The 24826-nt window shown below is 44.4% G+C and overlaps 3 protein-coding genes across 5 annotated transcripts in view; 1 reads left to right on the forward strand and 2 right to left on the reverse strand.

The window, feature by feature from the left end:
* Positions 1-16856, forward strand: part of LOC147020484 (protein MEMO1-like) — an 84962-nt gene extending 68106 nt beyond the window's left edge. The window contains exons 2-5 of one of the 3 annotated variants that reach the window (XR_015061850.1): positions 12800-12942; positions 13202-13278; positions 15482-15669; positions 16392-16528. Coding sequence is in view for 1 of the 3 variants with exons in the window: in XM_085895866.1 (XP_085751992.1) it covers positions 12800-12942; positions 13202-13278; positions 14214-14322; positions 16392-16519 (457 nt within the window). In the remaining 2 variants the exon portion in view is untranslated. Of the gene's footprint in view, positions 1-12799; positions 12943-13201; positions 13279-14213; positions 14323-14849; positions 15670-16391 lie in introns of those variants that run through there. The other 2 variants (XM_085895866.1, XR_015061849.1) reach the window with 2 other exon arrangements.
* The window catches only part of LOC147020485 (uncharacterized), a 77351-nt gene continuing 53788 nt past the window's right edge, over positions 1264-24826 (reverse strand). Inside the window, exon 2 of the mRNA XM_085895867.1 lies at positions 1264-9969. Within this exon, the coding sequence (XP_085751993.1) occupies positions 4617-5351 (735 nt within the window). The 5' untranslated portion in view covers positions 5352-9969 and the 3' untranslated portion in view covers positions 1264-4616. The remainder of the gene's footprint in view (positions 9970-24826) is intronic.
* LOC147020486 (RNA-binding protein 25-like) overlaps positions 22086-24826 on the reverse strand; it is a 146633-nt gene continuing 143892 nt past the window's right edge. The window contains exon 18 of the mRNA XM_085895857.1: positions 22086-22293. Coding sequence (XP_085751983.1) covers positions 22204-22293 — 90 coding nt within the window. The 3' untranslated portion in view covers positions 22086-22203. The remainder of the gene's footprint in view (positions 22294-24826) is intronic.

Consider the following 24826-nt stretch of genomic DNA (forward strand, 5'->3'; position numbering starts at 1 on the left):
TAGAAATAAGTTTCGGGTACGCTAAACATTACCTCGGCGTGTCTCAACTTATGATTAACTTACAAGTAGCATGTGTTGACGTCTGTCAACGATCGCAGACCGTGCCTACAACTTGTGGCCAGCGTAGCGGAACGTGTGAGTCATACGCCGGCATACGTCGTGAAATTTCAAGCATGAAAAAATTTGAGGACAACCGAAAAGTACAACGTTTAAAGCCAACGTACAACGACGTATGGCAGTGTTTTTCAGCATGCTCTCAATGTTATCAAAACTTACCCATAACGTGTGCCAGCGTTTTAGAAAAAAAATTCAAAAATCGGCATACGTTGGCTAAAACGTCAAGGTGTGACCAGGCCTTAATCGAGATAACATTGGTGCTTTGCCAAGGGCACGCTCCCCGCTCAGGTAACCACGTGACCTCAAGATAAACAGAATACCATAATTAGACGGTGGACACTGGAACTCGTGGTTGACTGGGTGGTGTTTATGGTTCTAAAACAACCCACCGTACCGCAACTTTAATTGTGAGCAGTGGCCCCAGGTCCGGCTCCACCGAGGACAACCGGGGATTAATCCCCCTGAGTGACAAGCTGGTGTCTCGGTACCCGTGGCCGCAACAATATGTATACACACATATACAGATATACATACGTACATACATACACACACACACACACACACACATACAGACATAAGTATACACACATATATACATATACACACATACAAACGTATACACACATACAAACGTATACCCACATACGTATACACACATAGATAAATACGTATACACACATACACATACACATAAACATACATACATACGTATACCCACACACATACATACATATACACACATACATGTATACATACATACATATAAATACATACATATGTATACATACATACATATGTATACATACATACATATGTATACACACATACATACATACATACGTATACACAAATACATATTGTTGTGGGCCGGGGTTCGGTGGCGATAAACGACCACGAGGTGGAGTAGTAGAGTCGTTTTCACCGAACACCCATAATTTAGGTCGTGACTCTCAGATAAGTCCGAAAGGTCATGGGTCCCTTAGCCTTAGCAGACCGTGGTCGTCAATATTTTGATGGCGTGGGGTAGGGTTAATTGCCAAATTTCAATATATCGAAGTACCCACTGAAATGAAAACGAGAGAAGAACCTTCAGAGTGTAGGCTTTATTCCATTTGATTGAAGCCACTTCTACGGGCACACCAGGGGATACAGGTGCAGCAAGGAGTACATAAGCAGTAAGGTATACACGTGCAACTAATCACCGCAAAATAAATCAGTATAAGCCCGGAGTCCGATATACTCTCAATTCTCACCATTCAACGAGCACCAAGTGAACCGCCGCCGTAAACGACAATGCCCCTGGGACAATCCCCCCGACCGAGCAGAACCTTAGCTTTATCTATTCAGTGCTCGAGCCGTGGAACATGTGATCGCACGTCACGACCTTCAATTCACCACATTTTCCCCGTCTTTAAAATGTAACTAGAGGCCCAACTAACGCACCATGATTACTTCAGCGCTACAGGAGTATACATTTCAAGCAACGCGAACTATCTAAACTACAGAAGCATACATGCCAAGCAGTGAGGATTATTTTGAGTTGTAGGAGCATGGTAATGAGCATCGATATATTATGTAACGAGCATATAGGAGCATGAGCATCGAGGATGCCGATAATCCCCTTTACAGATTGAGTCGGCGAGGGGGTATTATCCGTCGACCTCTCCGGGAGTAAATGGCGGTTTCACTTGAGGGAGGCTTCCGATCCACTTGGTGAGCCTCGACTCGTCCCGGGGATGACTCCCCGATCGCTCTCGGGTGGAACGCGGCAGCTCCATCGCCACCATTCTCGGGTGGAGTTCCTGGGGGGGGGAACACCTGGGGAGGGGATGTCAGAGGGAGGAGTGCCAGATGGTGGTGTACCTGCGGGAGGAGTACCTGAGGGAGCCAAATGGCGAACCGACACAGTGGTCTCCCTGCCATCCGGGAGCCTGACATGAGCATCCTCTGGATTAGTATCGATGAGTTCGACCTCTTCCACCATGGGTTCATACTTGCTTTGTCGTACCGGGCGTTTCATGAACACTGTTCCGGGATGGGTTAGCCAGTTGGGCACCGATTGGCCGTCAACATAACGCCGCTGGTGAGTAAACATTCGTTCGTGAGGAGTTGCATTGGTGGACGTGCAGAGCAAAGAGCGTATGGAATTCAGAGCGTCGAGAAGGGTAACCTCCCACCGCTCGGGGCCCAGTCCTCTCGATTTCAGCGCCAGAGTTACGGCTTTCCAAATAACTCCATTATATCGTTCCACCTGCCCATTACCCTGTGGGTTGTATCCTGTCGTTCGACTAGTTGCTATGCCGTGCTCTAATAGGAATTGTTTTAGCCCGGCCGACATGAAACACGGCCCTCTGTCTGAATGTATGTACGAAGGTTTCCCAAACATAGCGAAGAGCCCAGACAGACATTTCCCGACAGTGCCCGAGGTCATATCCGAGCACGGAAATGCGAAAGGGAACCTTGAATATTTATCAACAACAGTGAATATGTATCTGTTGTCTGTCTCGGTCGGCAGGGGCCCTTTGAAGTCAATGTTTAGTCTCTCGAAGGGAGAAGTGGCCTTGATCAATCTGCCAGAAGCCGCGCCATAGAATCTGGGTTTTAGTTCAGCACAAACAGGGCATGAAGCATTCATTTGTTTAATATCTTCAATAGAATAGGGAAGGTTTTGTCTGCACACGAAATGTGCCATTCTGGTTACCCCCGGGTGGGACAGAGACACATGGAGGTCTTGCAAAGCCCGACTGATTGTCGCCGAACAGTAGACCCGAGAGAAGGTGTCTGCAGCAGGGTTTTCCCTCCCGGGCCGGTAAACTATGTCGTAACTGTAGCAGGCTAGGTCTATCCGCCATCTCATAATTTTTTCATTCTTAATTTTCCCGTTATTTTTCCCATCAAACATGAATGCCACGGATCGTTGGTCCGTAACGAGCGTGAAATGGTTTCCCAGTAAATAGTGTCTCCATTTACGCAGGGCTTCGACAATGGCGTACGCTTCTTTCTCTATTGCCGAGTGTCTCTGCTCGCTTCCAGAGAGAGTTCTCGAGAAGAACGCGACGGGTCGCCCAGACTGATTAAGCGTAGCAGCTATCGCGTGATCAGAAGCATCTGTTTCCACCACGAAGGGCACCGAGCTATCGATCGATAATACCACGGAATTACTGATATCATCTTTGAGGCTGTGGAAAGCTTTTACAACAGCGGCATCTGGTGGGAAGTTCTTGCAATGCACTAGGGGATGTATTTTCTCGGAGTATTGGGAAATCTATCTTGCATAGTAAGCGAACATGCCGATCACCCGGCGCATTGTCTGCAGGTCCTGAGGTGGGGGTAGCTCACGAAGTGGGCGCAATCTTTCAGGATCAGGCTTAATCGTGCCGTCGGCTATCGTGTAGCCGAGAAGGTCAATTGACCTTGCCGAGAATACGCATTTCTCGTAGTTGAGGGTCAGATTATATTTTCTAGCAATGCTCAAGAATCTGTCCAGATTCATATCATGTTCCCCCTGATCCCTCCCGCACACTGTGACATTGTCCACATAAACAAAAGTGTCTTTGAGGTTTTCATCTGAGATGTCGTCCATTACTCGTTGGAAGCAAGCTACTCCATTCGTGACACCGAACGGAATCCTCCTGAATTGGTAGAGGTGTCTACCTGCCTGGAATGCGGTGTAAGGTTTGTCTTCCTCTCGGATGGGAATTTGATGAGAGGCGCTTCGCAAATCGATGGTGCTGAATATCTTATAATTGGCCACGCGTTCGACCATCTCGTCTATGCGCGGCAAAGGGTAGGCATCGAGTTGGGTGAAACGATTGACCGTTTGGGAATAATCGACAACCATTCGTTTCTTATGATTCTGATTGGTGGTGACCAACACCTGTGCGCGCCATGGCGAATCGCTCGGTTCTATAATTCCTTCCTCCAGTAATCGCTTGGTCTCTGAAGTGATGAAGTTCATATCAGCAGTGGTATATCGCCGCGATTTGATCGCTATCGGTTTACAGACCGGCGACAAGTTAGCAAACAGCTGGGGGGACGTTACCTCTGCGGTGGTCAAAGCATTTAAAATTAGACGAGGTTTGCTTCCTCCAAAGGGTATTTCGACGCTCGTGTGCTGCTTGAGGACATTATGACCCAGAATTACGTCTGCGCATAAATCACGAAGCACCAGTACCCTTTTACGTCCAATTCAACATTGCAGTACCCTCGTACGCGGGACTGTAGTGATGTGGCGGCCATGCATACCGTATTGTCTGTCGGGTGGATCTTCCATTTCCTGCCCTTCACTAGCGAGCTGTTGACGAAACTTTCAGAGCTACCGGTATCAATCAGAGCCTCAGCCATATGCCCGTTAATTCGTACGTTGATGATAGCCTTGGATAGATTCCCCGGTGAGGCTGCAGTTAGTTTCTTTTGTGAGTAGAGAGCCGCAGAAGTGGGTTTATTTCTCCTTAGAGTTGATTTACATACCCTGGCATAATGCCCTTTCTTGTCACAATTCATGCATGTGGCATCTCTGGCGGGGCATTTGTGGCGGGGTGTCTTTTGTACCCACAAAAGAAGCATTTACCAACCGGAGTAGTTGCTGAGGAGTTTGACGAGGTCTGGGTATCTGGCTCCTCGGGTTTTTCTCCATCCCCTGTGTCAGGTTGTGTCTGTGGGGTTCCTTGAGTTTCCACCGTAGCGGCGTTCATTAGCAGCATCGGTGTCCCAAATGACTCAGATTGCTGCTGAGCCGTATCCATCGCTCGAGCCTGGTCGACTACCTTTTCAAGAGTGGGTTGCGCTTTCTCTAGTAAGCGTTGCCGTATGTGGGCTGATCTGAGTCCTTGGATAAATGCCTCCCGGGTCGCTTCATTTCGGTGTTCCTCGGCGTTTACGGCCCGGAAGCTGCCGTCTTTTCCCAGCTGTTTCAGAGCTTGCAGGAACTGATCGATTGTCTCCCCGGCTGCTTGCTTGCGTGTGTTGAGAAGATGTCGTATGTATACCTCGTTCTTGCGCTTCACGTAAAGCGCCTGCAGCACGTCGATCGCTGCTTCGTAGGTGTCACACTCCGAGAAGAGCCTGTATACGCTGGGCGAGACATGATTCACAAGGGCGGCCAATTTGTCGGCTCCCTCTTCGATGATGGTCAGATAGTGTGAGAAGGAACGGAACCAATGCGACCATTTCATTTCTGAGTCAGTCGCGTTTGGGTCTGCGTCGAACCTCTCTGGTTTGTAGATCTTGTCCATCGTTGGTTGAGAGAGCCGAGAAAACCAAATGGAATAAATTGAAATGAAAACGAGAGAAGAACCTTCAGAGTGTAGGCTTTATTCCATTTGATTGAAGCCGCTTCTACGGGCACACCAGGGGATACAGGTGCAGCAAGGAGTACATAAGCAGTAAGGTATACACGTGCAACTAATCACCGCAAAATAAATCAGTATAAGCCCGGAGTCCGATATACTCTCAATTCTCACCATTCAACGAGCACCAAGTGAACCGCCGCCGTAAACGACAATGCCCCTGGGACAATCCCCCCGACCGAGCAGAACCTTAGCTTTATCTATTCCGTGCTCGAGCCGTGCAACATGTGATCGCACGTCACGACCTTCAATTCACCACACCCACATCGTCCAACTACCGGGGAAAACCACACCCTCGACAGGCTCTATCGAACCGGGTCGCGATGGCGACCTCGGTCCAGTATAACCGAGCAGAATTACCAGACCCAAATGAACAATTACCGGCCCAAACGGCCTTCCTACTTCTCAATACGCACCATGCTAGGCCAATGAAAGAAAGCACAGAAGACGAGCTAGTACATTTAACAGGGGTTTATTTTACAACGATAATCGGGGAGGGGGAGACACAGAGCATAGTTAAACAGAGTAAAAGCAATGCAGGTATGTACAAGGCACTCAAACAATTCTACTTACAGGACGGACGGACGGACGGACACACACACGAAATGGACCTTGTGGGTCTATTTTCGGGAGAGCCGGGTACCTCCCCGCCTTGTGCGGTTTCACCGGCCCCGCACTTGTGGGAGTCCGTGGACGGGGATCCTGGCTCGAGCGCTCCAACGCCAAACACCACGGTGGGACTCGAATCCACGACCCAGACCAAGCCGCACTCGCCACCAAGATCGCAGACCGCAATCACCACGATCCTGCAGAACACACCCTTGTCTCTCCAAGACTCGTCTAGACAACCACTCTACTCCTCATTACGTGGGAGGGGCCTCTTCTCCTCCCATTCGCCTTCTGATCGGACGAGGGGTTGTCGGATGATTTGTGGTCACCTCCCGATTTGCTGGGGCTTGCGTGTCATGCTCGCCCTTCGCTCATTGGCTGGAGGAAAGGGTCCATGCCCTTCCTTGGGACGGAGCCTCGATCTGAGGCGTTGGAGGCTCCGCCCATGCCTTCAGCCAACAACACGTGGGCAATGGCGACGGGTGCGGGACGGTGGCGTGGTGGATGTGGGAGTAGTAGTTGTTGTTGTTGTAAAAGATGTAATAAACCTGACAAAAATAATGAGTTGCACACACATGTAATTCCCATTAGACAAAGGGGGATGGATTCTAACTATAAACAGATACTTATCGAAATAACTGAACTACGGGGACTCTGGCTGCTTGTGTGCACAAGGTTTCCAAATCCGTAACAATATATACATACATACATATGTATACACATACATACATATGTACACACATACATATTGTTGTAGATTTCTGCCCGTCCGGCGTACGGACGACCACCTTACCCCAATTGCGGCCGCGCACGCCCACCGAACGAGCAATCTCGTCGCAACTTCCGGATCAATGCCGAAACCCAGCTACGGGTGTTTTTAACACACAATAAACCAGCCAACTCTTCTGTCCACACGCTACAGGGTCGATTGCCAAATTATCGATGTACCGAATTATTTGCGCGGACAGAAAGGCCGGGAGTTTATACCTCGACGGGACCTGCATGAAAATGAACCGCTTAAGCAGCTCGTTCCGTATGCGATTGCCGAGCGGTTTTATATCGCCAAGTCCCGTCGGACCAGATGTACGTTTTATCGGCTTATAATCAGCCAGCTAATTATTACAAACGCATCATGGCAGTCAATGGCAGAAAGTGACACAATGAGCAGGTGACATTCAACAATGGGGACATTTATTTGTACACGGCACGTAAGCAGTCAATGGGGGGATGGGGACAGGACACGAGCAAAAAGCCTACAGCCGATTTCTATCATGTAATGTTCAGGCACTAAACAGTTTGTTACTTACGGACAAGGCGCCACAGACTTTCATGCAAAACTCAAGAAAGAAAGAACCGGGCTCGTGAGCCTTTATAATTGTTCGGAGCCGGGATGACCGAAGGGGCTCTGAGAGACCGAGCGGGCTACCTGGCCACCCTCGTGGTGACTCGCTGGGTCCTGGTTCGGCGACCCTCGGTGTCTTTGCCCGGACCCCTGAGCTCCGACTGGCTCCCTTGGTCGTCCGGCTTCCACTGTGGCCTAGCTTAGCCGACGATGCGCTGGAGGAGTGAATGGGTCTCGACTCAGGCCTCCTGGTTGCGCCAGCGAACCAACTGCCCAAACTCCGAACTGTCCAGCTCTCAACGGGGCGTCTCTCCACTCCCACCACCGACTGCAAGCCACGAAGTCCAGCGCCCAACTCAAGCGCTCTCCCCAACTCTCCGGACTCCAACACTCTCCGGACTCCAACAACACCCTGGCGCTCTCCCCGACTCTCCGTCGGCGAGCGAACGCGGCTTTTTATAGCCCCAAGGGGAGGGGTCGCTCTGGGTTTCACCACCCGAAATCAGCGCCCTCCCCCTTTTCACCTTTGAACCTTCACCCAAACTGGATCTGCCCCTCTCCTTCCGATTGGCCAGCTCTTTCAGAGGGTAACGCCATTTTGATCCGATCTTGCCGTCAAACGCGGCCGTGTTAGAGATCACCGTCAAAACGCGGCCGTGTTGGAGATCACCGTCAAAACGCGGCCGTGTTGGAGATCACCATCAAAACGCGGCCGTGTTGGAGATCACCGTCAAACGCGGCCGTGTTGGAGATCACCGTCAAACGCGGCCGTGTTGGAGATCACCGTCAAACACGGCCGTGTTAGAAATCAACGTCAAACGCGGCCGTGTTGGAAATCACCGTCAAACGCGGCCGTGTTGGAAATCACCGTCAAACGCGGCCGTGTTGGAAATCACCGTCAAACGCGGCCGTGTTGGAAATCACCGTCAAATGCGGCCGTGTTGGAAATCACCATCAAAACGCGGCCGTTTGGAGAACACCGTCAAAACGCGGCCGTGTTGGAGAACACCGTCAAAACACGGCCGTGGGTTGTTGTTGTTGTTGTTGTTAAAATAAAGATAGAAAATAATAACACTACCTCAAAGATGCACAGTCTGGCACACGAACAATGCCCGTTATACATTGGTGGGGAAATCTAACCTGGAACACACACTTACCGAAATAACTGACCTTTGGGGAACCTGAATGGTGTTCTGTGAATTTCCACAACCGTAACAATATATGCATACACATTACATATTTTCATACACATATGTATACACATATACATATTTACATTCACATATGAAGACCACAAGGGGAAAACCAGAGATGTCACTTTTTATAAATTTCAGGGTTATTGCACCTGCCAATAGTTGGCAACATAAGGTTTCCTCTCACAATATTACTTTAACAAATAACCAGGTGTGTCACATAATTTATATGGTATAAAGTTTAGCCGTGCAATGAAAAAACAAGTGTTGTCAAAGCTGAACAAGTAGAAACCCAGAGTTGTCAGTACTTTACTCCTGGTTATCTCGCTTTCATTCATGTTAACTGTTCCACCATAATGTTCAGAGTTGAGAAACTATAAAATGAAAGGTTGTAAAACTTTCACAGCATAAACTCTGAGCACTACAATGGCCAATTTGGTTATATCATGGGCTCCGTAGTTGGTGCATATCGTGGTTCAAGCCTGGTCAAACCTTTATTGTGACTTTTATGGGACCCAAGCCATGGCTTAATGGTTAGCGCGTCTGAGTACCCATTGCCCAATCAACCTGCTTAGGTATATGAGGGAGTCACATAAGGTGACTTCGGCTATCGCGGGGGTGGTTTATCCTTGGTTTCCTCCCCGTTTTCCATCATATTAAGTAGTACGGAGTAAGAAATGGAGAATCCGTCATCATGTAAGCGAAATACCCTTGAGTATGGCGTTGAACACCAATCAAACAAAAAAACAATGACCGTTTAATGTTGAAAAAAATAATCTGTGATCACCAAAGTCATGTAATGTATGCTAATAACCAACAAGCATGAATTTGCGACACATCCTGGGTTAAAATTGCATGGCAATTATTAAACAAGGGAATAACCAGTGATGTCAGTTTGCAACATTGATTCGTTCTTTGCTCTTAAATTAAATAACACAGAAGCTTGGCAAATGCTACTTGCTTAATTTGATCGGCCAATGATCACTCTTCTTTTTACTGTTAAAGAAATTTATATGACAGTTATTAAACAGTCCACCAAAGTCTTGAAACTTTGTTTTTCAGTTTCTTAAAAATTGACTTATCCTGACATCTCTGGTTTTCCCCTTGTGGTCTTCATATGTATACACACATACATATGTATACACATACATATTGTTGCGAATTCGCGCCCACCGGCGTGCAATCGGCCGCGTACCTCTAATCGCAACCGCGTCGCCCACCGGACAGACAATTCAGTCGTGACCTTCCGGAGCTAACGCCGGAACCCTGTCACGGGTGGGTCTTCAACCTCACCACGGCTGTGCCAATTGTCTACCCACGCAAGATAGGGTCACTCGCCGAACTCGATATACCTAAGTACCTGCGCGGGCAGTCGACTGGGCGACCGTACCTCGACGCAGGTCGGCTTGGGCCACGAACCGCTTAAGCGGTCCGTTCCGTTCTGCAGCTATAACCGAGCGGGTATTATCGACGACCTCGCCGGATCCGGATATACATACATATATACACATATATATATATATATATATATATATATATATATATATATATATATACACATATACATTTCTACATACACATACATGTATACATACATATATACACATACATATATACATACACATACATATATATATTGTTACGAATTCTGGTCCGTCTGGCGTGCGATCGGCCGCGTACCTCTAATGGCAGCCGCGTCACCCACCGGACGGACAATTCAGTCGTGACCCTCCTGGAACTACCGCCAGGAGCCAGTCAAGGGTGGGGGTTTAACCTCATCACAACCCAGTCCGCATTCTACCCGCACGAAATAGGGTGAATCGCCGAATGTCGATATACCTAAATACCCGCGCGGGTAACCTACCGAGGGGTTGCACCACGCCGCAGGTCGGCTTAGGACACGAACCACTTAAGCGGTTCGTTCCGTGCTACAGGGATAACCGAGTGATGTTATCGCCGACCTCGACAGTTCAGATTACTTTACCCGGGGGTTCAAACCCTCACTAATTATTCCACGAGGTAAGGTGGCATTTTCAATAAAGGAGAGGACGCAACGACGGGGAACAGTTCGACAAGCACATTTATTATTTACACACACGTAAGGCAATCATGCAATATGTACAGCAAGAAAACAATACAACCGAATAAAGCAGGGAATTCTGTACAACATAGTCACTTCAACAGGTTCTACTTACAGACGGCGCCACACCATGCAAGCCACAGTAAAAAGAAAAGAAAGGACCTCCCTTTCGTGGCCGTCCAGTCCCCCTCCCACGACCGTTAGCGGGGTCGCGCCTGGTTCCGACCTCCCACGCGGCCGGCGAAGCCTCTCTGGCACCCCTCGTCTGGACACGCAGGTCCACCACAGGCCGCACTGCGGCACCGCCCGTCCGCGTCTCCACCAACAGGCCGCGCTGGGCCACGAGTGCGGGAACGAGCGAGGAAGGGAGCGCGAGCCAAGAAGAGTGCATGAACCGTGAAGAGAGGAGGAGGCCCAACGTGAATCACCGAGAGAGTGAGCCTCACGTCTGTTCGCCTTTCATAAGGCGGGGCTCTGCCCTTCGCCGCACGGGGCCCCGCCCGTCGCTCCGCCCCGTTCGCGGCTCCACCTCCATTTGAGGCGTTTCCAGAAGGCTCTCAAAGGGGGGCGTGCCCCACTCCGACCACCTCACGCCGAGCCTCCACCAATGGGGAGCGAGCTGCCCTGCCCCCTTCCCTTCACACCAAGCGCGTGGAAAACAGGTGGGAAAAACCCCACAGGCTTCACAAGAGCTTTTGTTCTGCCAATCCTTCTCGGACGGTTTCCGACGCGGAAACAGTCTTACCGTGGTCTGCGGCGGATGGCTTTCGTAAGCGGGCGTAGTGGCGAAGATGGTGGTGATTGTTGTGGGGGTGGTGTGAGGGTGGTGGGTGTTGTGGCGTAGTTGGTGGCAGTTGTTGTTTGTGTGGAGGTTTGTTGCAATGGTGGCTCAAAATAACGATAGATAAAGAAAAACGGCTATCTCAAAGAGTCGCAGACCGATGAACACGAAGAAAATCCCTTTAAACAACGGTGGGGACCTATCTGCACATAAACTTAGCATCATAACTGATCTAAGGAACCTTTATGGTGTTCTGCAAATTTCCACAGCCGTAACAATATATATACACATACATACATATATATATATATATATATATATATATATATATATATATATATATATATATATATATATATATATATACACATACATATATATATATATATATATACACATTCATATATACATAATGTATACACATACTGTAAATATGTATATACACATGTACACATACATATACAGGGTGTGCCAAAAATCACCTCAGGATTGAGAGATTAAATAACATTTCTGTTTTTTTAATAATTAATTTATGATTATTTTTATACCAAAAGAAAATTTACAAAATGGAGATAAATTAGCTTTATTTATGAAAAATGATGCAGCTTAGATGTCCTCCATTTTCGGCTTCGCAGAGACGGGCTCTTTCGACAGCATTTTCCATAACAGCGGACAATAACTCTGGCTGCAGCCCTCGAATTTCTGCACAGATGTTGTCCTTGAGCTGCTGAATTATATGGGGCTTATTGATGTATACACGCTCCTTGAGGTAACCCCAAAGAAAATAATCGGGAGGCATCAAATCAGGAGAACGTGATGGCCAAGAAATTTCTGAATTTTGCGAAATTATTCAGTGTCCATGCCCTTTGGGTGAGAATAATTGATCGATGAGATTTAAAATAAAATTCCACGATTTTGGTTCTTTGTTCAGTTGTGAATTTTTCCATGGGTAATTTCCAAATGGTCATCTAAATTCTGAAAAGATAAGAAAAACAGATTATTAAAAAACAGAAATGTTATTTAATTTCTAAATCCCGAGGTGACTTTTGGGAAACCCTGTACATATGGAGAGAGAACATCAACCAGTCCATAGTTGCTTTGTGTACTGTGCCTTTGTTTTGCTGACAAACTAAACCTAAGTTTGGCATACACTCGCCTGCCAGTTTGAGTCGACCGAGAAAACAACGCTGGGGTCTTGCGAGTTACACCTTGACCGAAATGCCTTGCGTTACATGTTCTCCTGCTCAAATTAAATGGAAATGTCTTGCGTTACAAATTACCCTCTAAAAACAAATGTCCCAATGAAAGCTTTTGGGTTTTTGTCGTCAGCCGCAGGGATGCCTTTTCCATCATCCCTGTGCTTGTGGGTTCTCTGCCGGATGGAAGAGAACGTGAATATGGACAAATCTTCAGCCACTACTTGGGCCAGCAGGGCACGCTCTTCATCATCTCTTCCGACTTTTGTCACTGGGGTAAGCTACATGCTAACATCGGAATTCAACTATCATCGTGCCAACTTGAAAAACGAGCTTAGAGAATGAGAACTACTTTACACATCAGCTTTACGGAAGGTACTACAGAAGCATTTGATGGCAGATTTCTTCAATAATCCAAGGTTTAATTTGCTTGGCAATCTTATGAGGGAGTTAAAAAAAATTGACAAATGCAACCAAATTAAATGTAGAATCTTGTGCTTTGACTGTCTTTTGTTCCTGTACAACCTCGATACAGGAGAACGCTTCCATTATACGTACTACGATGAGACACAAGGAGAGATCTACCAATCAATAGAACACCTTGACCGACTGGTGAGTTTGAGCATTTCTTATTGCACAATACCGAAGTTTGGAGTACACTCGCCTGCCAGTTTGAGTCGACCGAGAAAACAATGCTGGGGTCTTGAGAGTTACACCTTGACCGAAATGCCTTGCGTTACATGTTCTCCTGATCAAATTAAATCCTGATAAGAGGGCAGTTCAATATTCGACCTGAACTTTCACAGTAATGTGTTTAGATCGATTTGAGGGAATTTGACCATCGTATTGTTAAGCCATGCCAATTGCATCAACCCTGTTCATCAACATCAACACGATTGGGGGAAAGTGGGGGAGGGGGGGGAATGGGGGGATGGGGGAGGGAGGAGTTAATGCAATTGCCCATTAATTGTGATGCTGGTAATGACTAATTAAATCGAGACAGTTCAGGAATACGTCACATACCAATCTCCAGTGAAATCCCATCACAAAGCCACAGCATGGTTGTTCCAGATTCTTCCTATTCCTAATCTTCTTCCTCTTCTTCCTGTCATTCCTCTTCTTCTTTCTCCTCCTCACATGGTTAACTAATGGATATAGCCATCAATGATGAGTGATGGAATGGAATGGCATTTGATAGGACAAGAAGGCAACAAAACAACAAAAATCACGTGATTAATGATCTTGTCGACCTTTGAGTGAGAGAAACAGAATAAATAAATAAAAAGAGTTGGAAGTAAACTGAGATATTGTAAATAGAATTGCAAAACATTAATTATGCTTGCAAAGCATGGTGACAGCAATACAGGAAGTGGTGAGAGAAGAGACAGCAATCGTGACAGAAAAAGGGGCAGCCACCATTGTATTATTTGTGTCTATCAGAAAGGGCAGAATAATGTCGTCAAATATTGGATTCAAAACTATTGTTTGAGACCATTGTGTGTGATGGTACTTGATTGTCCAGCTGTCTGTTGGCTTTGGGCATCTAGGGCATGGCGGTAATCAAAGCTCTTGATCCCAAAGCCTTCCACACCTACCTCAAGGACTATCAGAACACCATCTGTGGCCGTCACCCCATCGCAATTCTTCTCAATGTAAGCATCAGGTCATGCAACACGCAAAGTCAAACAATGAAGTTTATACAACTGGCCATCTGGCAAATACAAGTGCTAAAAGTGAGATGTTTTGTTGTTTTTATTAGAAATACTTGATAGTTGCATTATTTTTCTTTCACTCTGTCCATCTATGGAAGACTATGGGGTCTTCTAATTCAAGGTGAAAAGCATTCAATGGCCTGAGCAGCTATTGCAGCATCCAAGGTGTTATAAATATGTAGCTTTTGAGATATTTACACATACTACTTGTATAAGGAAAGACTGGAAATAAATTCTTCTGATTTACCTCACGTCACATCTTCACGCCTAAAACATGAAAGTAATGCATTCAATAGCTTGACATGGGACATGTTCTCCTGCTCAAATTAAACGGAATGTCTTGCATTACAAATTACCCTCCTCAAAATGCTGCAGAAATTGCTCTAATATAAAACTCAAAGGAAACCCCTGTCATCTGCCAGAGAGTAAAAGTAGTACAAAGGTGAGAATAAATAAATGAGCGCAATTGTGTTGAGCAGCTTTCAAAGACTTTGTGTTTTGTCTTCTCCTTTAGGTGGCATGTGAGAGGAACTTTCTTCTGACTTGTTCATGAGAGTAACAAGACAGTTACATTTCTGGTTTATGGGGTAAATGGGGAATATATTAGAAGTTATTCATAAGCGTGATGTAACTAACGAGATAGTGGCGAGTCGTGTTTAGCGAACTCGTCTTTCCGCCCAAATCTGTTCATATGGCCTATCCCCCCCCCCACCACCACCACAACCACAACACTCTACGACATCCCCCGTGTACATCCATCTCAGTCTATTTTTCCACTCAACACCCCTTGCACAAAATGCCCTCCCCAAGACATTCTAGGGCTGTGTAAAAGGTCGCGACAGCTATCGGCTGGGAACGTTAGTCTGGTGACAGACTAGGACAACGTTAGTCACACCCAAGGACCATGGACGACATGTGAAGGAAGTACACCAGTTCCCTCCAAATCAGTGTGAGGCAGCGAGCTTGGCTCGTTGCTTCGTGTCCCAATCTCTTCATGCCACTGGGTCCTCCCCGCCCCACCAGAACTAATAAAAGTGAGGGCTTGGTGGTGGACGCAAGTTTGTGAATGGTGCTTTGTGGTTTGTGCTTGGTGTTTTGGAAAGGTTCTCCTGTGGGTCATTGCCGAATTTTATCACCATCGCCATCCCTGGTTGATTTCTCCCTGCCACGCCATGGTTCCCACATGATTCTTCACGGTTTGGTGGTGCGCAACGAGCATCTGAAAAGGCGTACAAGGCACCATGAAGCCGAACCGGACCCATCGCATGGCAAACTTTGCCACGCAGAGCAGGTTCTCTCTCATCTGTCTTGTTCTTTCTCTGTCCATCCTGTGTTTTCCCCAAATTAATGCACTAAAATTAGTAATCAAGTTCCACCGAGATCACGTGGGTTATTTTAAGTCAATTAATAGTTTGTTTGACTACAGGTGGGGGGGGGGGGTGGTGTTCGTCTTCTTCTTCCCCACCCCATTATATTTTGTAATAGATCTAGTTTATTAATGAAGCTGTGTGTGGTCATCTGGGAACAGGAACTCCACAACACACAGAAAAATTGGCATATAAATTCAGACAGGTGAATTGGGTTTGCGCAATTAAGGCGACATCAAAAGTGAACAGCCTGTTTGGGTTTGCTCGGCCACTTCTGACAGGCTGATCTGCTGATTCGCACCCAAATGACGGTCGGACGCCGCGAACTTCTGGGCCCCGATCTGCCTGGAGGCATGACCGGTCTTGAAGACCTGTGACCGTTACATTAGTTTGTGGTAAAAGTGGCCATAGTTGCTTTTTCTTTTGTTGAAAGGCAGTCCACATAAACAAGTGGCTGCATCATTTCTGCTGGATCATGCTTTCAACGGCATTCAGGACGATCACAACTGAAGGTTTTCAGTAACACAGTACTTAGCAGACCAAATAAGTGGTTACCCAATCAAACCTTCAAATGCATTTCAAAACTTTGCTCAAAGCTGATGTTTTTTTTCCTCTCCGATCACCCTCACCCGTGTATCTTCGGCAGTTGCAGCATCGCGCAAGAACGGCACTTCGATGTCCTTCTCATTCCTGAGCTATGTGCAGTCAAGCCTTTGTTACAAGAAGCACGACAGTTCCGTCAGCTACGCGGCTGGTGTGCTAACTGCAAGTTAAGAACAGTACAAAGAGTGCATTACTAATACTCATGTATTATCCAACGTTCGATGGTGAAGCAAGTTGAGCAATGTGAAAAGATGCGTTCATTACTCCGTGCCGGTGTCACATGCAACCGATTGGAAATTAACTGGACGTGAAGCACAACCTTTTTCATTGTACCTCATATGTGTTAACTGCAGCCTGCCTTTGCCAATCGGTTCCTGTCCACAGATCGCTTGCTCATGACAGTACATGTGAAGTTGAAGGTACACTGTAAATATTGATTTTCTATACTCAACCACATCTGTGTGCTTCAAGCAGTTTAACACGACAATAAAGTCCCATTTGAGAAATGGCCACAAGTATACAAATCCTGAGACTTGATTTTTTTTCTATAAATATGACGACAAAAGCGATATGGTGGAAGTGCGGTTGGAATTGGGAGTGATATTCAATTACATTGGCACCATAAATGTGGAAATTAGGTGATGAAACTTCAAATCAGTTCCCACCTGTTTAATAAGTAGGTTTTCGATTTGGTAACAGAAAAGGACGATTCGGAACAGAAGAGGATGATGAGATGAAACTGATGCAAGTACCCCTCCATGTGAGGTATTTGTCCCAAAAAGAAAAAGCACACAGAACAGCAAACATCGTGCCATGGACAAGTTTTCCCATCATAGACCAGGAGCCAACTCTCAAAAGGGGCCGAGAAACAGGGTTTCGTATCATACCCAGGACACAGAAGGTTTGACTTCATATTCTGTTCGGGTGATGTCTTCAGAACATTTTGAGGTACAATTTACAGTTAGATTGTGGAATAAAATTCTTTCCTCCAGCTTGTTTTATGAAGGATGGCTATCCTCTGAAAACACCATTTTCATGCTTTCAGAATAAGAGGGTACCATAAAAAGGTTTTTAATCTTTCTGATTTTATTCAAACTGGTGTCAAAATATTCGAGTTGATCTTTTATTAATTTTAAGACAATAGACCATGTTGAAGAGCACATATTCAGTTTACTATTGTGCAACAACAATATTTTGACACGTTCAGTGCAATGGAATGATTAAAATTTTTGGAAGTCATTCAGCCAACAAATTCTATCATTTAATGAATAGTTTGTGCACACCCATATATATTATTGAGCATAGAATCATGCATTTTAAATTTAAGATACATTTGAATCGTCACAACTTTTTTATGAAGGGGGTGTCATGCTCGAAAAATGTCTTTTCATAAAACTATTGATAGGTTATTACTTATTGAGTTTTGGTGAATTAAGCATCACAATCTGTGCATTTGAATGTCCAAAACTGTGTTATGATTGGATAAACTATAAAACAGGAAAGAAAATGACAATACAGTTGATGTACATGCAGTGCGGTAATCTTCACCCTCATGAAGCAGCACTTACATGGAAGGAAGGAAGGAAGGAAGGAATATTGGAACAACTCTCCAAATAATGGTTAATATACATCGTTGTTACACATGGACTTCACACTATTCCCACTGTTAAGAGTTCCAAGGATGCACAAAGGGGTAGAAATGCTACACATGTAAAACTATATTCTGGTGCAGGTGAAATTAATTTATGTGGTTCGATACCACATTGTTCTTATTTTAGTGTCGATATGTTAACTCAAAATGTATAATATGAAGTGCCATACAAACTCTAGTAATGCATACACGTTTTTCTACTGCAGATTGTTCATAGAAGAATTTATTGACTTTAATTGATTATTTCAGGATCATAAAAATTGTATAATGTATGAATGATATTCGTAAAGTGGTATTACCAGGGGAAATTTCACCGGAAAGAACAAGTCTATTTATACTGGCTTTGCAGAATGGTCTCAAAATTTGTTTTATTTCTTCAGATAAGCGTACGTAAAGACATAATTTTAAAAGATTTGCAAAAAAAAGAGTTATTTGAAACATTAAATTAATTTCAATCATTCTATCTTTGTCCGCTTAAAAACAATCATTTAAGCATCAAGTTTAGTTAAGTTTTGAAGTTACAATTTCCTGGTACATGACTTTCAGCATGTTAAGACAGCTCCTGATATCAACTGTTGAATATTCTGAAGGAAAACTGTTAATTAAGCAATTAAACAACCACAGTTATATTCAACACTTAAAACATGAATGCTGCAAATCTAATTGTTTTAATACATTTCAGGCCAGATGGTATGGCTGAGACCTCTGATGGCATGATGGGAGATGTGGGATGAACATGGCATGTACTCACAATGTTAAGGGAAGAAGACAAGAAGAAGTCACTTTTGTTTTCCTTCTGAAACATGTGCAAGTACTGCTTGACGTTATCCATGCAGAACAAGAAGGCACTTGGCTGGATCACCTGTCTGTTACTGCCTCCATGGTCCCACACTTCATCGGAATGAACACAACCAACTATGCCAGGTGACTGCCGGTGTATATGGCAGATATGAGCAGTTTTTTCAAAGAGAACATCAAGTCAGATGTTCCACACAGCTTTTCAACCAAATTTGGTCAGATATGGCTCTTGAGCAACAACTTGGAGCAGTCGGTCAAAGACAAATGGAGTAATCATCAGGATCTCACAGAAGCCTGGAGAATTGGAAAGATGGTTTCTTACGAGTCATGAGAGGGGAGCTATCATTTCAGCAATAAGGCAGATGTGTGGATTCGAGGGTAGTGAGAGAGTGGGCACACACAAAGAAACGGTTTCTAGAGGATAACTAAAGACGAGTCTGATGTTCAGAAGCTGACCTCGGTATTCACCACTGAGATGACAACAAATCCATTTGATGTGACGAATGCAACACAGAAGAATGCTGTCTAATATTGCTTCAGGGCTACTTATGCCAACCAAAATGGTAAAGCAAATGATGGCAATAAATACAAGAGGACATGATCAGATGGCATCCTTCATTGAGGAAAAACTGAACACTAAAAAAAAAAAAAGCTTTTCTGGAATACTCTTCCTCACCTCAAAATCAACACCTTCATGAAGTTGAAGTTGGCTGACAATACTAACCTTAAAAGCTGACCTCGACCTGTCTGGTCACCTTGTAGTGGCTTGTAGCAGTCAGCTCGATCTAAAGGAGTTGTCGTCATATGAACCAACTACTGTGCTATTTGCTTTGGTTCATGCCGATTGTACAATGAGGAAGACCACAAAGAGTGTCATGATAACAGAATTGGAAAAATTGGGAAAGGTGAGGTGATAGGTAATAACATGCAAACTACGACTTACATCAAAGATGGAATGGCCATGGTGCAAAGAGTGAGGTTAGCTGGTACTCAAAACTTGCCAGTTATCAGAGATGATGTATTCTGTAACTACCTTTGAGCTTGGCAAAAATAGCTGCAATCACGTCAATGTTGAATTGATATGACAGGTAAGAGTCTATCAAGAACGTTGAAAGATGACGACGGGGAGGGGGGGGGGAATAACAGGATTCAAAATTTGAATCATAGGAGGCAGCACACCCATTCCAAACGAGTGGAATAAGTACTTGTCAAATCCACTGAACAAGGCTAATCTTGCTGAATTTGTGTCAGAGTTGGTGTGAAGTTGCAAAAGTGAATCGACCACAATATCATCAATTAGTTCTTGCTGGGGGATTCAGGACTGTGACAAGAACAGTGAGCATCATGAGAGGAAAGTCTGAGGAGCTTAAGGATCTGGAAGCAGATGACGAGGAAGCCGATACTCAGCTACTTCCACATTCCAAGCATGCAGTGGATGATCACCAAATAATCATCCTGCTATCACCTGACACAGATGTTCTGATTCTGTGTGTCTAATTCAGCAGAAGCATAACATGCGAGAGCCTATGGTTTGAAACCGGTGTAAAAGACAAGCAGCGATTCATCCCAGTCCATGAAGTTGCTGGCAGACTCGGAATTGATCGTGGTACTGCACTTCTTGGTCTGCATGCTCGAACAGGATGTGATACAAGTGTGTTGTATGGAGTTGGAAAGAATAAGTCGTTTTAAGTAATAACGAAGATTTTAGACCACCAGCAAACATTTGCCCAGCTGGGTGATCATTCCGTTCCATCAGAAGAAGTGCTGCAATAATCGGAGAAGTTCATCCACTCCATGAATAAAACTGCAAGGCTGGTATCACTGCTGATGAAGTTTGTTATGGGAGTTTTTGTCAGAAAAATAAGACAGATGAGAACCTGCCCCCAACAACAAAAAGGAGGGCCAACTATCAGGCACTCATTTGGAAGAAATCTGTTCAACAGCTCCAGCAACTTTTATCACCAAGAGAGTGGTTGGGAAAAGAATGGCACAGTTTTGGAAGCAGCACTGATGACAAGACCACCTGCCCCAACAAGTCTCATTGTATTCGTGTCGTGCAATTGCCAGAAATTACAATGCAGGCGTACTAACCTATGCCAATGTGAAGCAAATGGCATTCTGTGTACCGAGGCATGTGCCTGTTTGGCAACTGAGGCATGCGTTAAACAGTCACAAATCGGCAGAATTCAGTGATTTTGATGACGAGGAGGAATAAATGTTACGTGAAAATAAGCTTACTTATGAGAAAATGATGCTATTCATGACTGACCATTTATCATCAGAGGGAAAAAAACAAAATGATTTGGTGACATGGATGTGGTCATTTTCCCAACATAAGAATCCAGATTGTAGAGTGTCAGGGTGAATTGTTTCATATTGCCTGTAATCACTAAAATAAAAATCATCTCATAAGTTGATATCCATATGTTAATATGTACACATCATAGCAATATGATGCTTCTTCTCCTGTTGTTCACAGTATAATGCTATTTAACAAACCCTGAATAAAATAGTACCAATACAGAATTTATTTTGTGAATGTTAGAGCTATAAAGGTCATCCACAGAATAATATTTTGCCACCTGTTTGAACCGAATTGGGAAATTATTTCTCTGGACATTTGATGATGTGTACACTCTTCAAAATGCATCAAAAATGATATTTTCTGAGCATAATGTCCCCTTTCATAAATATTATTGCACAATAGTATACATGCTATTCAACATGGTCTATTATATTAAAATGAATAAAAGATCAACTTTGAAAGGTCGAGACACTAAGAGCATTCAAAGGCGATGATAAGAAAGATAAAAACATTTTTTATGGTCATTTGAATATAATGTAACCTCTTATTCCAAAAGTATGAAAATGGTGTTTTCAGTTTGACCACTCTTCATAAAACAAGCTGCGGAAATATTTTTTTTATACCACACTCCAACTGTACATCGGACCTGAAAATATTCATCACCCCAACAGAATATGAAGTCAAACCTTCTGGGTGACAGCACAAAAACTGGGTGTGCCACGGAACCAAATATTTACCTCTTCTGCTCCTGGACTACAAAATCCAAGTTCACACAAACCTTTGACCAGAGTCAAACTTAATGCGGTATCAGGATCGTCGTCGTCGTTTTTAAATACAGTACTTACCAGAGTGAATTTCAAAAGTAAAGTAAAGTAAAGAAATCTCCAAACTCCAACATGGGATTCATTACATTCACAGGTGCCACATTACTGGAAGAATAGTCTCAATTCTGAGCCGGATGAAATACAAAATGCACGGAAAAATCTGTATCAACCAACTGATTGTTTAATCTCCGCTCTACAATGATTACAAATATTTACAGCTCAAAATGGTCAAATACAAAAAGCAGCTTCCAGTTAACAGGTGCCTGTCGGTCGGGTCTCATTTGAGCCCGAGCTTTCGGACTTCCGTTTCATAAATGAGTAGTCGCCACATTTTCAGAACAAATCCTTCGGCCTCCTCGTCAAGAATCTGCAATTGGCACAATTAAAGAGAACGATCATCAGAACAAAGAATTTATCCACGTGAAGGCAAGTGGTACAGGGCTTCATAATAGTCCAGCAGCAAAGGTCAAGTGGATATTGACCAACACGCTTAACAGCTGGGGGATTCCTTTGATATTAATCACTTGAACCCTCTGGCATAAGCCAGGTTGTATGTGGTCTCAAATTGTGATGTCACTCTCTCGCTACAGACTGCAATGCAAGCCAGGAGAGGGGGTGTGTGGCTCAACAGCTACAAAAGTTATGGATATCTTTACACACTTGACCGATGTTAAACACCTTTTTCTGACATTTTCCACTTCTCTTATTATGTGGAGACATGGTGATGTATGAACCTTTGATGTTTATGTTGTTGGATATCCAGAGACATAATACAAGATATTATATCTCTATCTCAAGTTAAGTTGTTAATTATTATGACTCCTATGTAGGTCAGCTGTTGACAATTTCCATTTGGTGTCTTCATAATCACTGGAATCATCAAGAAATGCCTTTGGTTCTTGAGTTTTCATCGCCTGTGGAAAGGAGAAGCCCAGCTGTGTATGCCACGTTTTGTTGTACTTGCAGTCTGATTGGTGACATGAAGACCTCTTTCATTATCGAATTAGTCAGTCAGGTCCAGAATGTCCTGTGATGCATCTGGTGTATTGGTTTGATCTACTGTGAAATAATAAGGGGTCATTGCTACTGTGGCAAAAAAGCAGAACCCAATCCATGATTCTCTCTGCTTTTATAAAACTGGATTGGTAGCAAGACCACAGCAACATAGTCATCCCAAGTAGGAAAATGGCTCTGACTTGTCTCGTACCTCGTTTCCAGAGCTGATGAATAATTGTGACGCCAGTGTGGTATTAATATCACACAGCTTTCACACATTCTCCTCAACATCTTTCCTCGTTTTCAGAGCTGACAGGCTTTGACTTGTGCCAGCATAGCATTCTCGGCCACACCACTCTCCTCCCGTTTGGACAACCACTGCATGAAGGAATGCCACTGGAAACGAAACATGGTTTTACTTTCCACAACTAGTTGAGGGGCCCTCAGTCCATGACTGGAGAATTTCCTTATCAGAAGAGCCGAGGTTGTACCACTGCCATAGGCATCGGTGTCTTTGTTGTTACTGAAGGATAACCTGAGATTAAGATCTCCTGTGTTGTGTACCTTGTCCCTACAGTCATCTAATGATGCAAATTTAAAGTTATAGTCTGTACATAAGAGGTGAAGTAGAATTGTCAGAAAGTGGCAATTTTTGGTATTTTGACTTCATGATGTCATGTTACAGTATAACCAAACATTATATATATTTTGATGGAAATGAATTGAGGTCTTGGTGTTGAAAATTGATCAAGTCCGTCAAAAAAAAAAAAGCGGCACCCCCATCCACTAATTTTTGCAGCTCTTGTGCCATCATCCACCCCCCCCCCCTCTTTGCATCTCAGTCTGTCGTGAAAAAGTGATACCACAATTTCAGACCACTTTTTTATCTTGCCAAAACGAAGTTTTTGCAAGATATGTAAGTCAGCTTGTATGTTTTTTTTTTTTTGTCTGTAATCACGTATAAAAAATTCTGCAGAGCACAGTTATCATTGGAAACTTTTGTAACTTCGCATATCAGAGGCCTATAGAGGTCCCTTTCAGCACATACAATTTTGAAGGTCAAGGTCAAAGGTCAAGGTCACTGTCGCAAATCAGGGGAGTCGACGAAACCCTTATTTTTTTAGTAATTTTGATCGGATCGTCTTCAAACTTCATGGGAATATAGATCATGGTCTGGCGCTCAGCTGATTAATTTTTGGTGGCGATTGGCCTTTACCTTTATGGTTAGCGCCAGAGGTCAAACATATTTGACCCCAAGGTCAATTTTTCAAGTTTTAGGAACCATATCGTGTAGTACTTCAAATTGAACACCTCGATGAGTGCTTTCTAGACATGTCAAGCTTGAGACATTATGACATCATTTGGTGACGTTATGAGGCAAAAGCATATTTTTCATGGTTACTCTGTAGAATAATTCTCATTGGAATCTCTCGTAGGCAGATATTCCTCAAGGAGTCGCTCCTGGTGGATAGCAGCTCTGTTCACCTCAGTGTGACCTGAAAGAAGTCACACGTGGTCACCTTTTAGCAAGATACGGGTCACCCTGCGGGTGACATTGGTTTATTTTAATGTCGAAGGCTCCAGTCATGGACTAAATAGTCCTTATCGAGTCCAGGCCTTAAATAAAGAGAAATAAAAAAGAGAGAATGTAAAGTGAGTGAAAATGAGTGAGTAAGAAAAGTGTATGATGTTTGTTTGCAAGAAAGAGATTAAAGTTAGCCCGGTAGTTAAAGTTTGAGTGAGACAAAGTGAGACCAGCAATCCTGGCACAGAGAGTGTAAAATGTTTCCAGGCACCACTTTAACGCTCAAAAGTCAGAACGGTAGTACTACCCTGAGCGGTTGCTGTCTACCACCGACTACATACTACCTGGCATTATTCCAGAGGGTCCCAGATACCAAAAT

This window comes from Eptatretus burgeri, chromosome 9, assembly GCF_056783735.1.
Source record: "Eptatretus burgeri isolate ZD-2024b chromosome 9, Ebu_testis_v1, whole genome shotgun sequence".
NCBI lineage: Eukaryota > Metazoa > Chordata > Myxini > Myxiniformes > Myxinidae > Eptatretus > Eptatretus burgeri.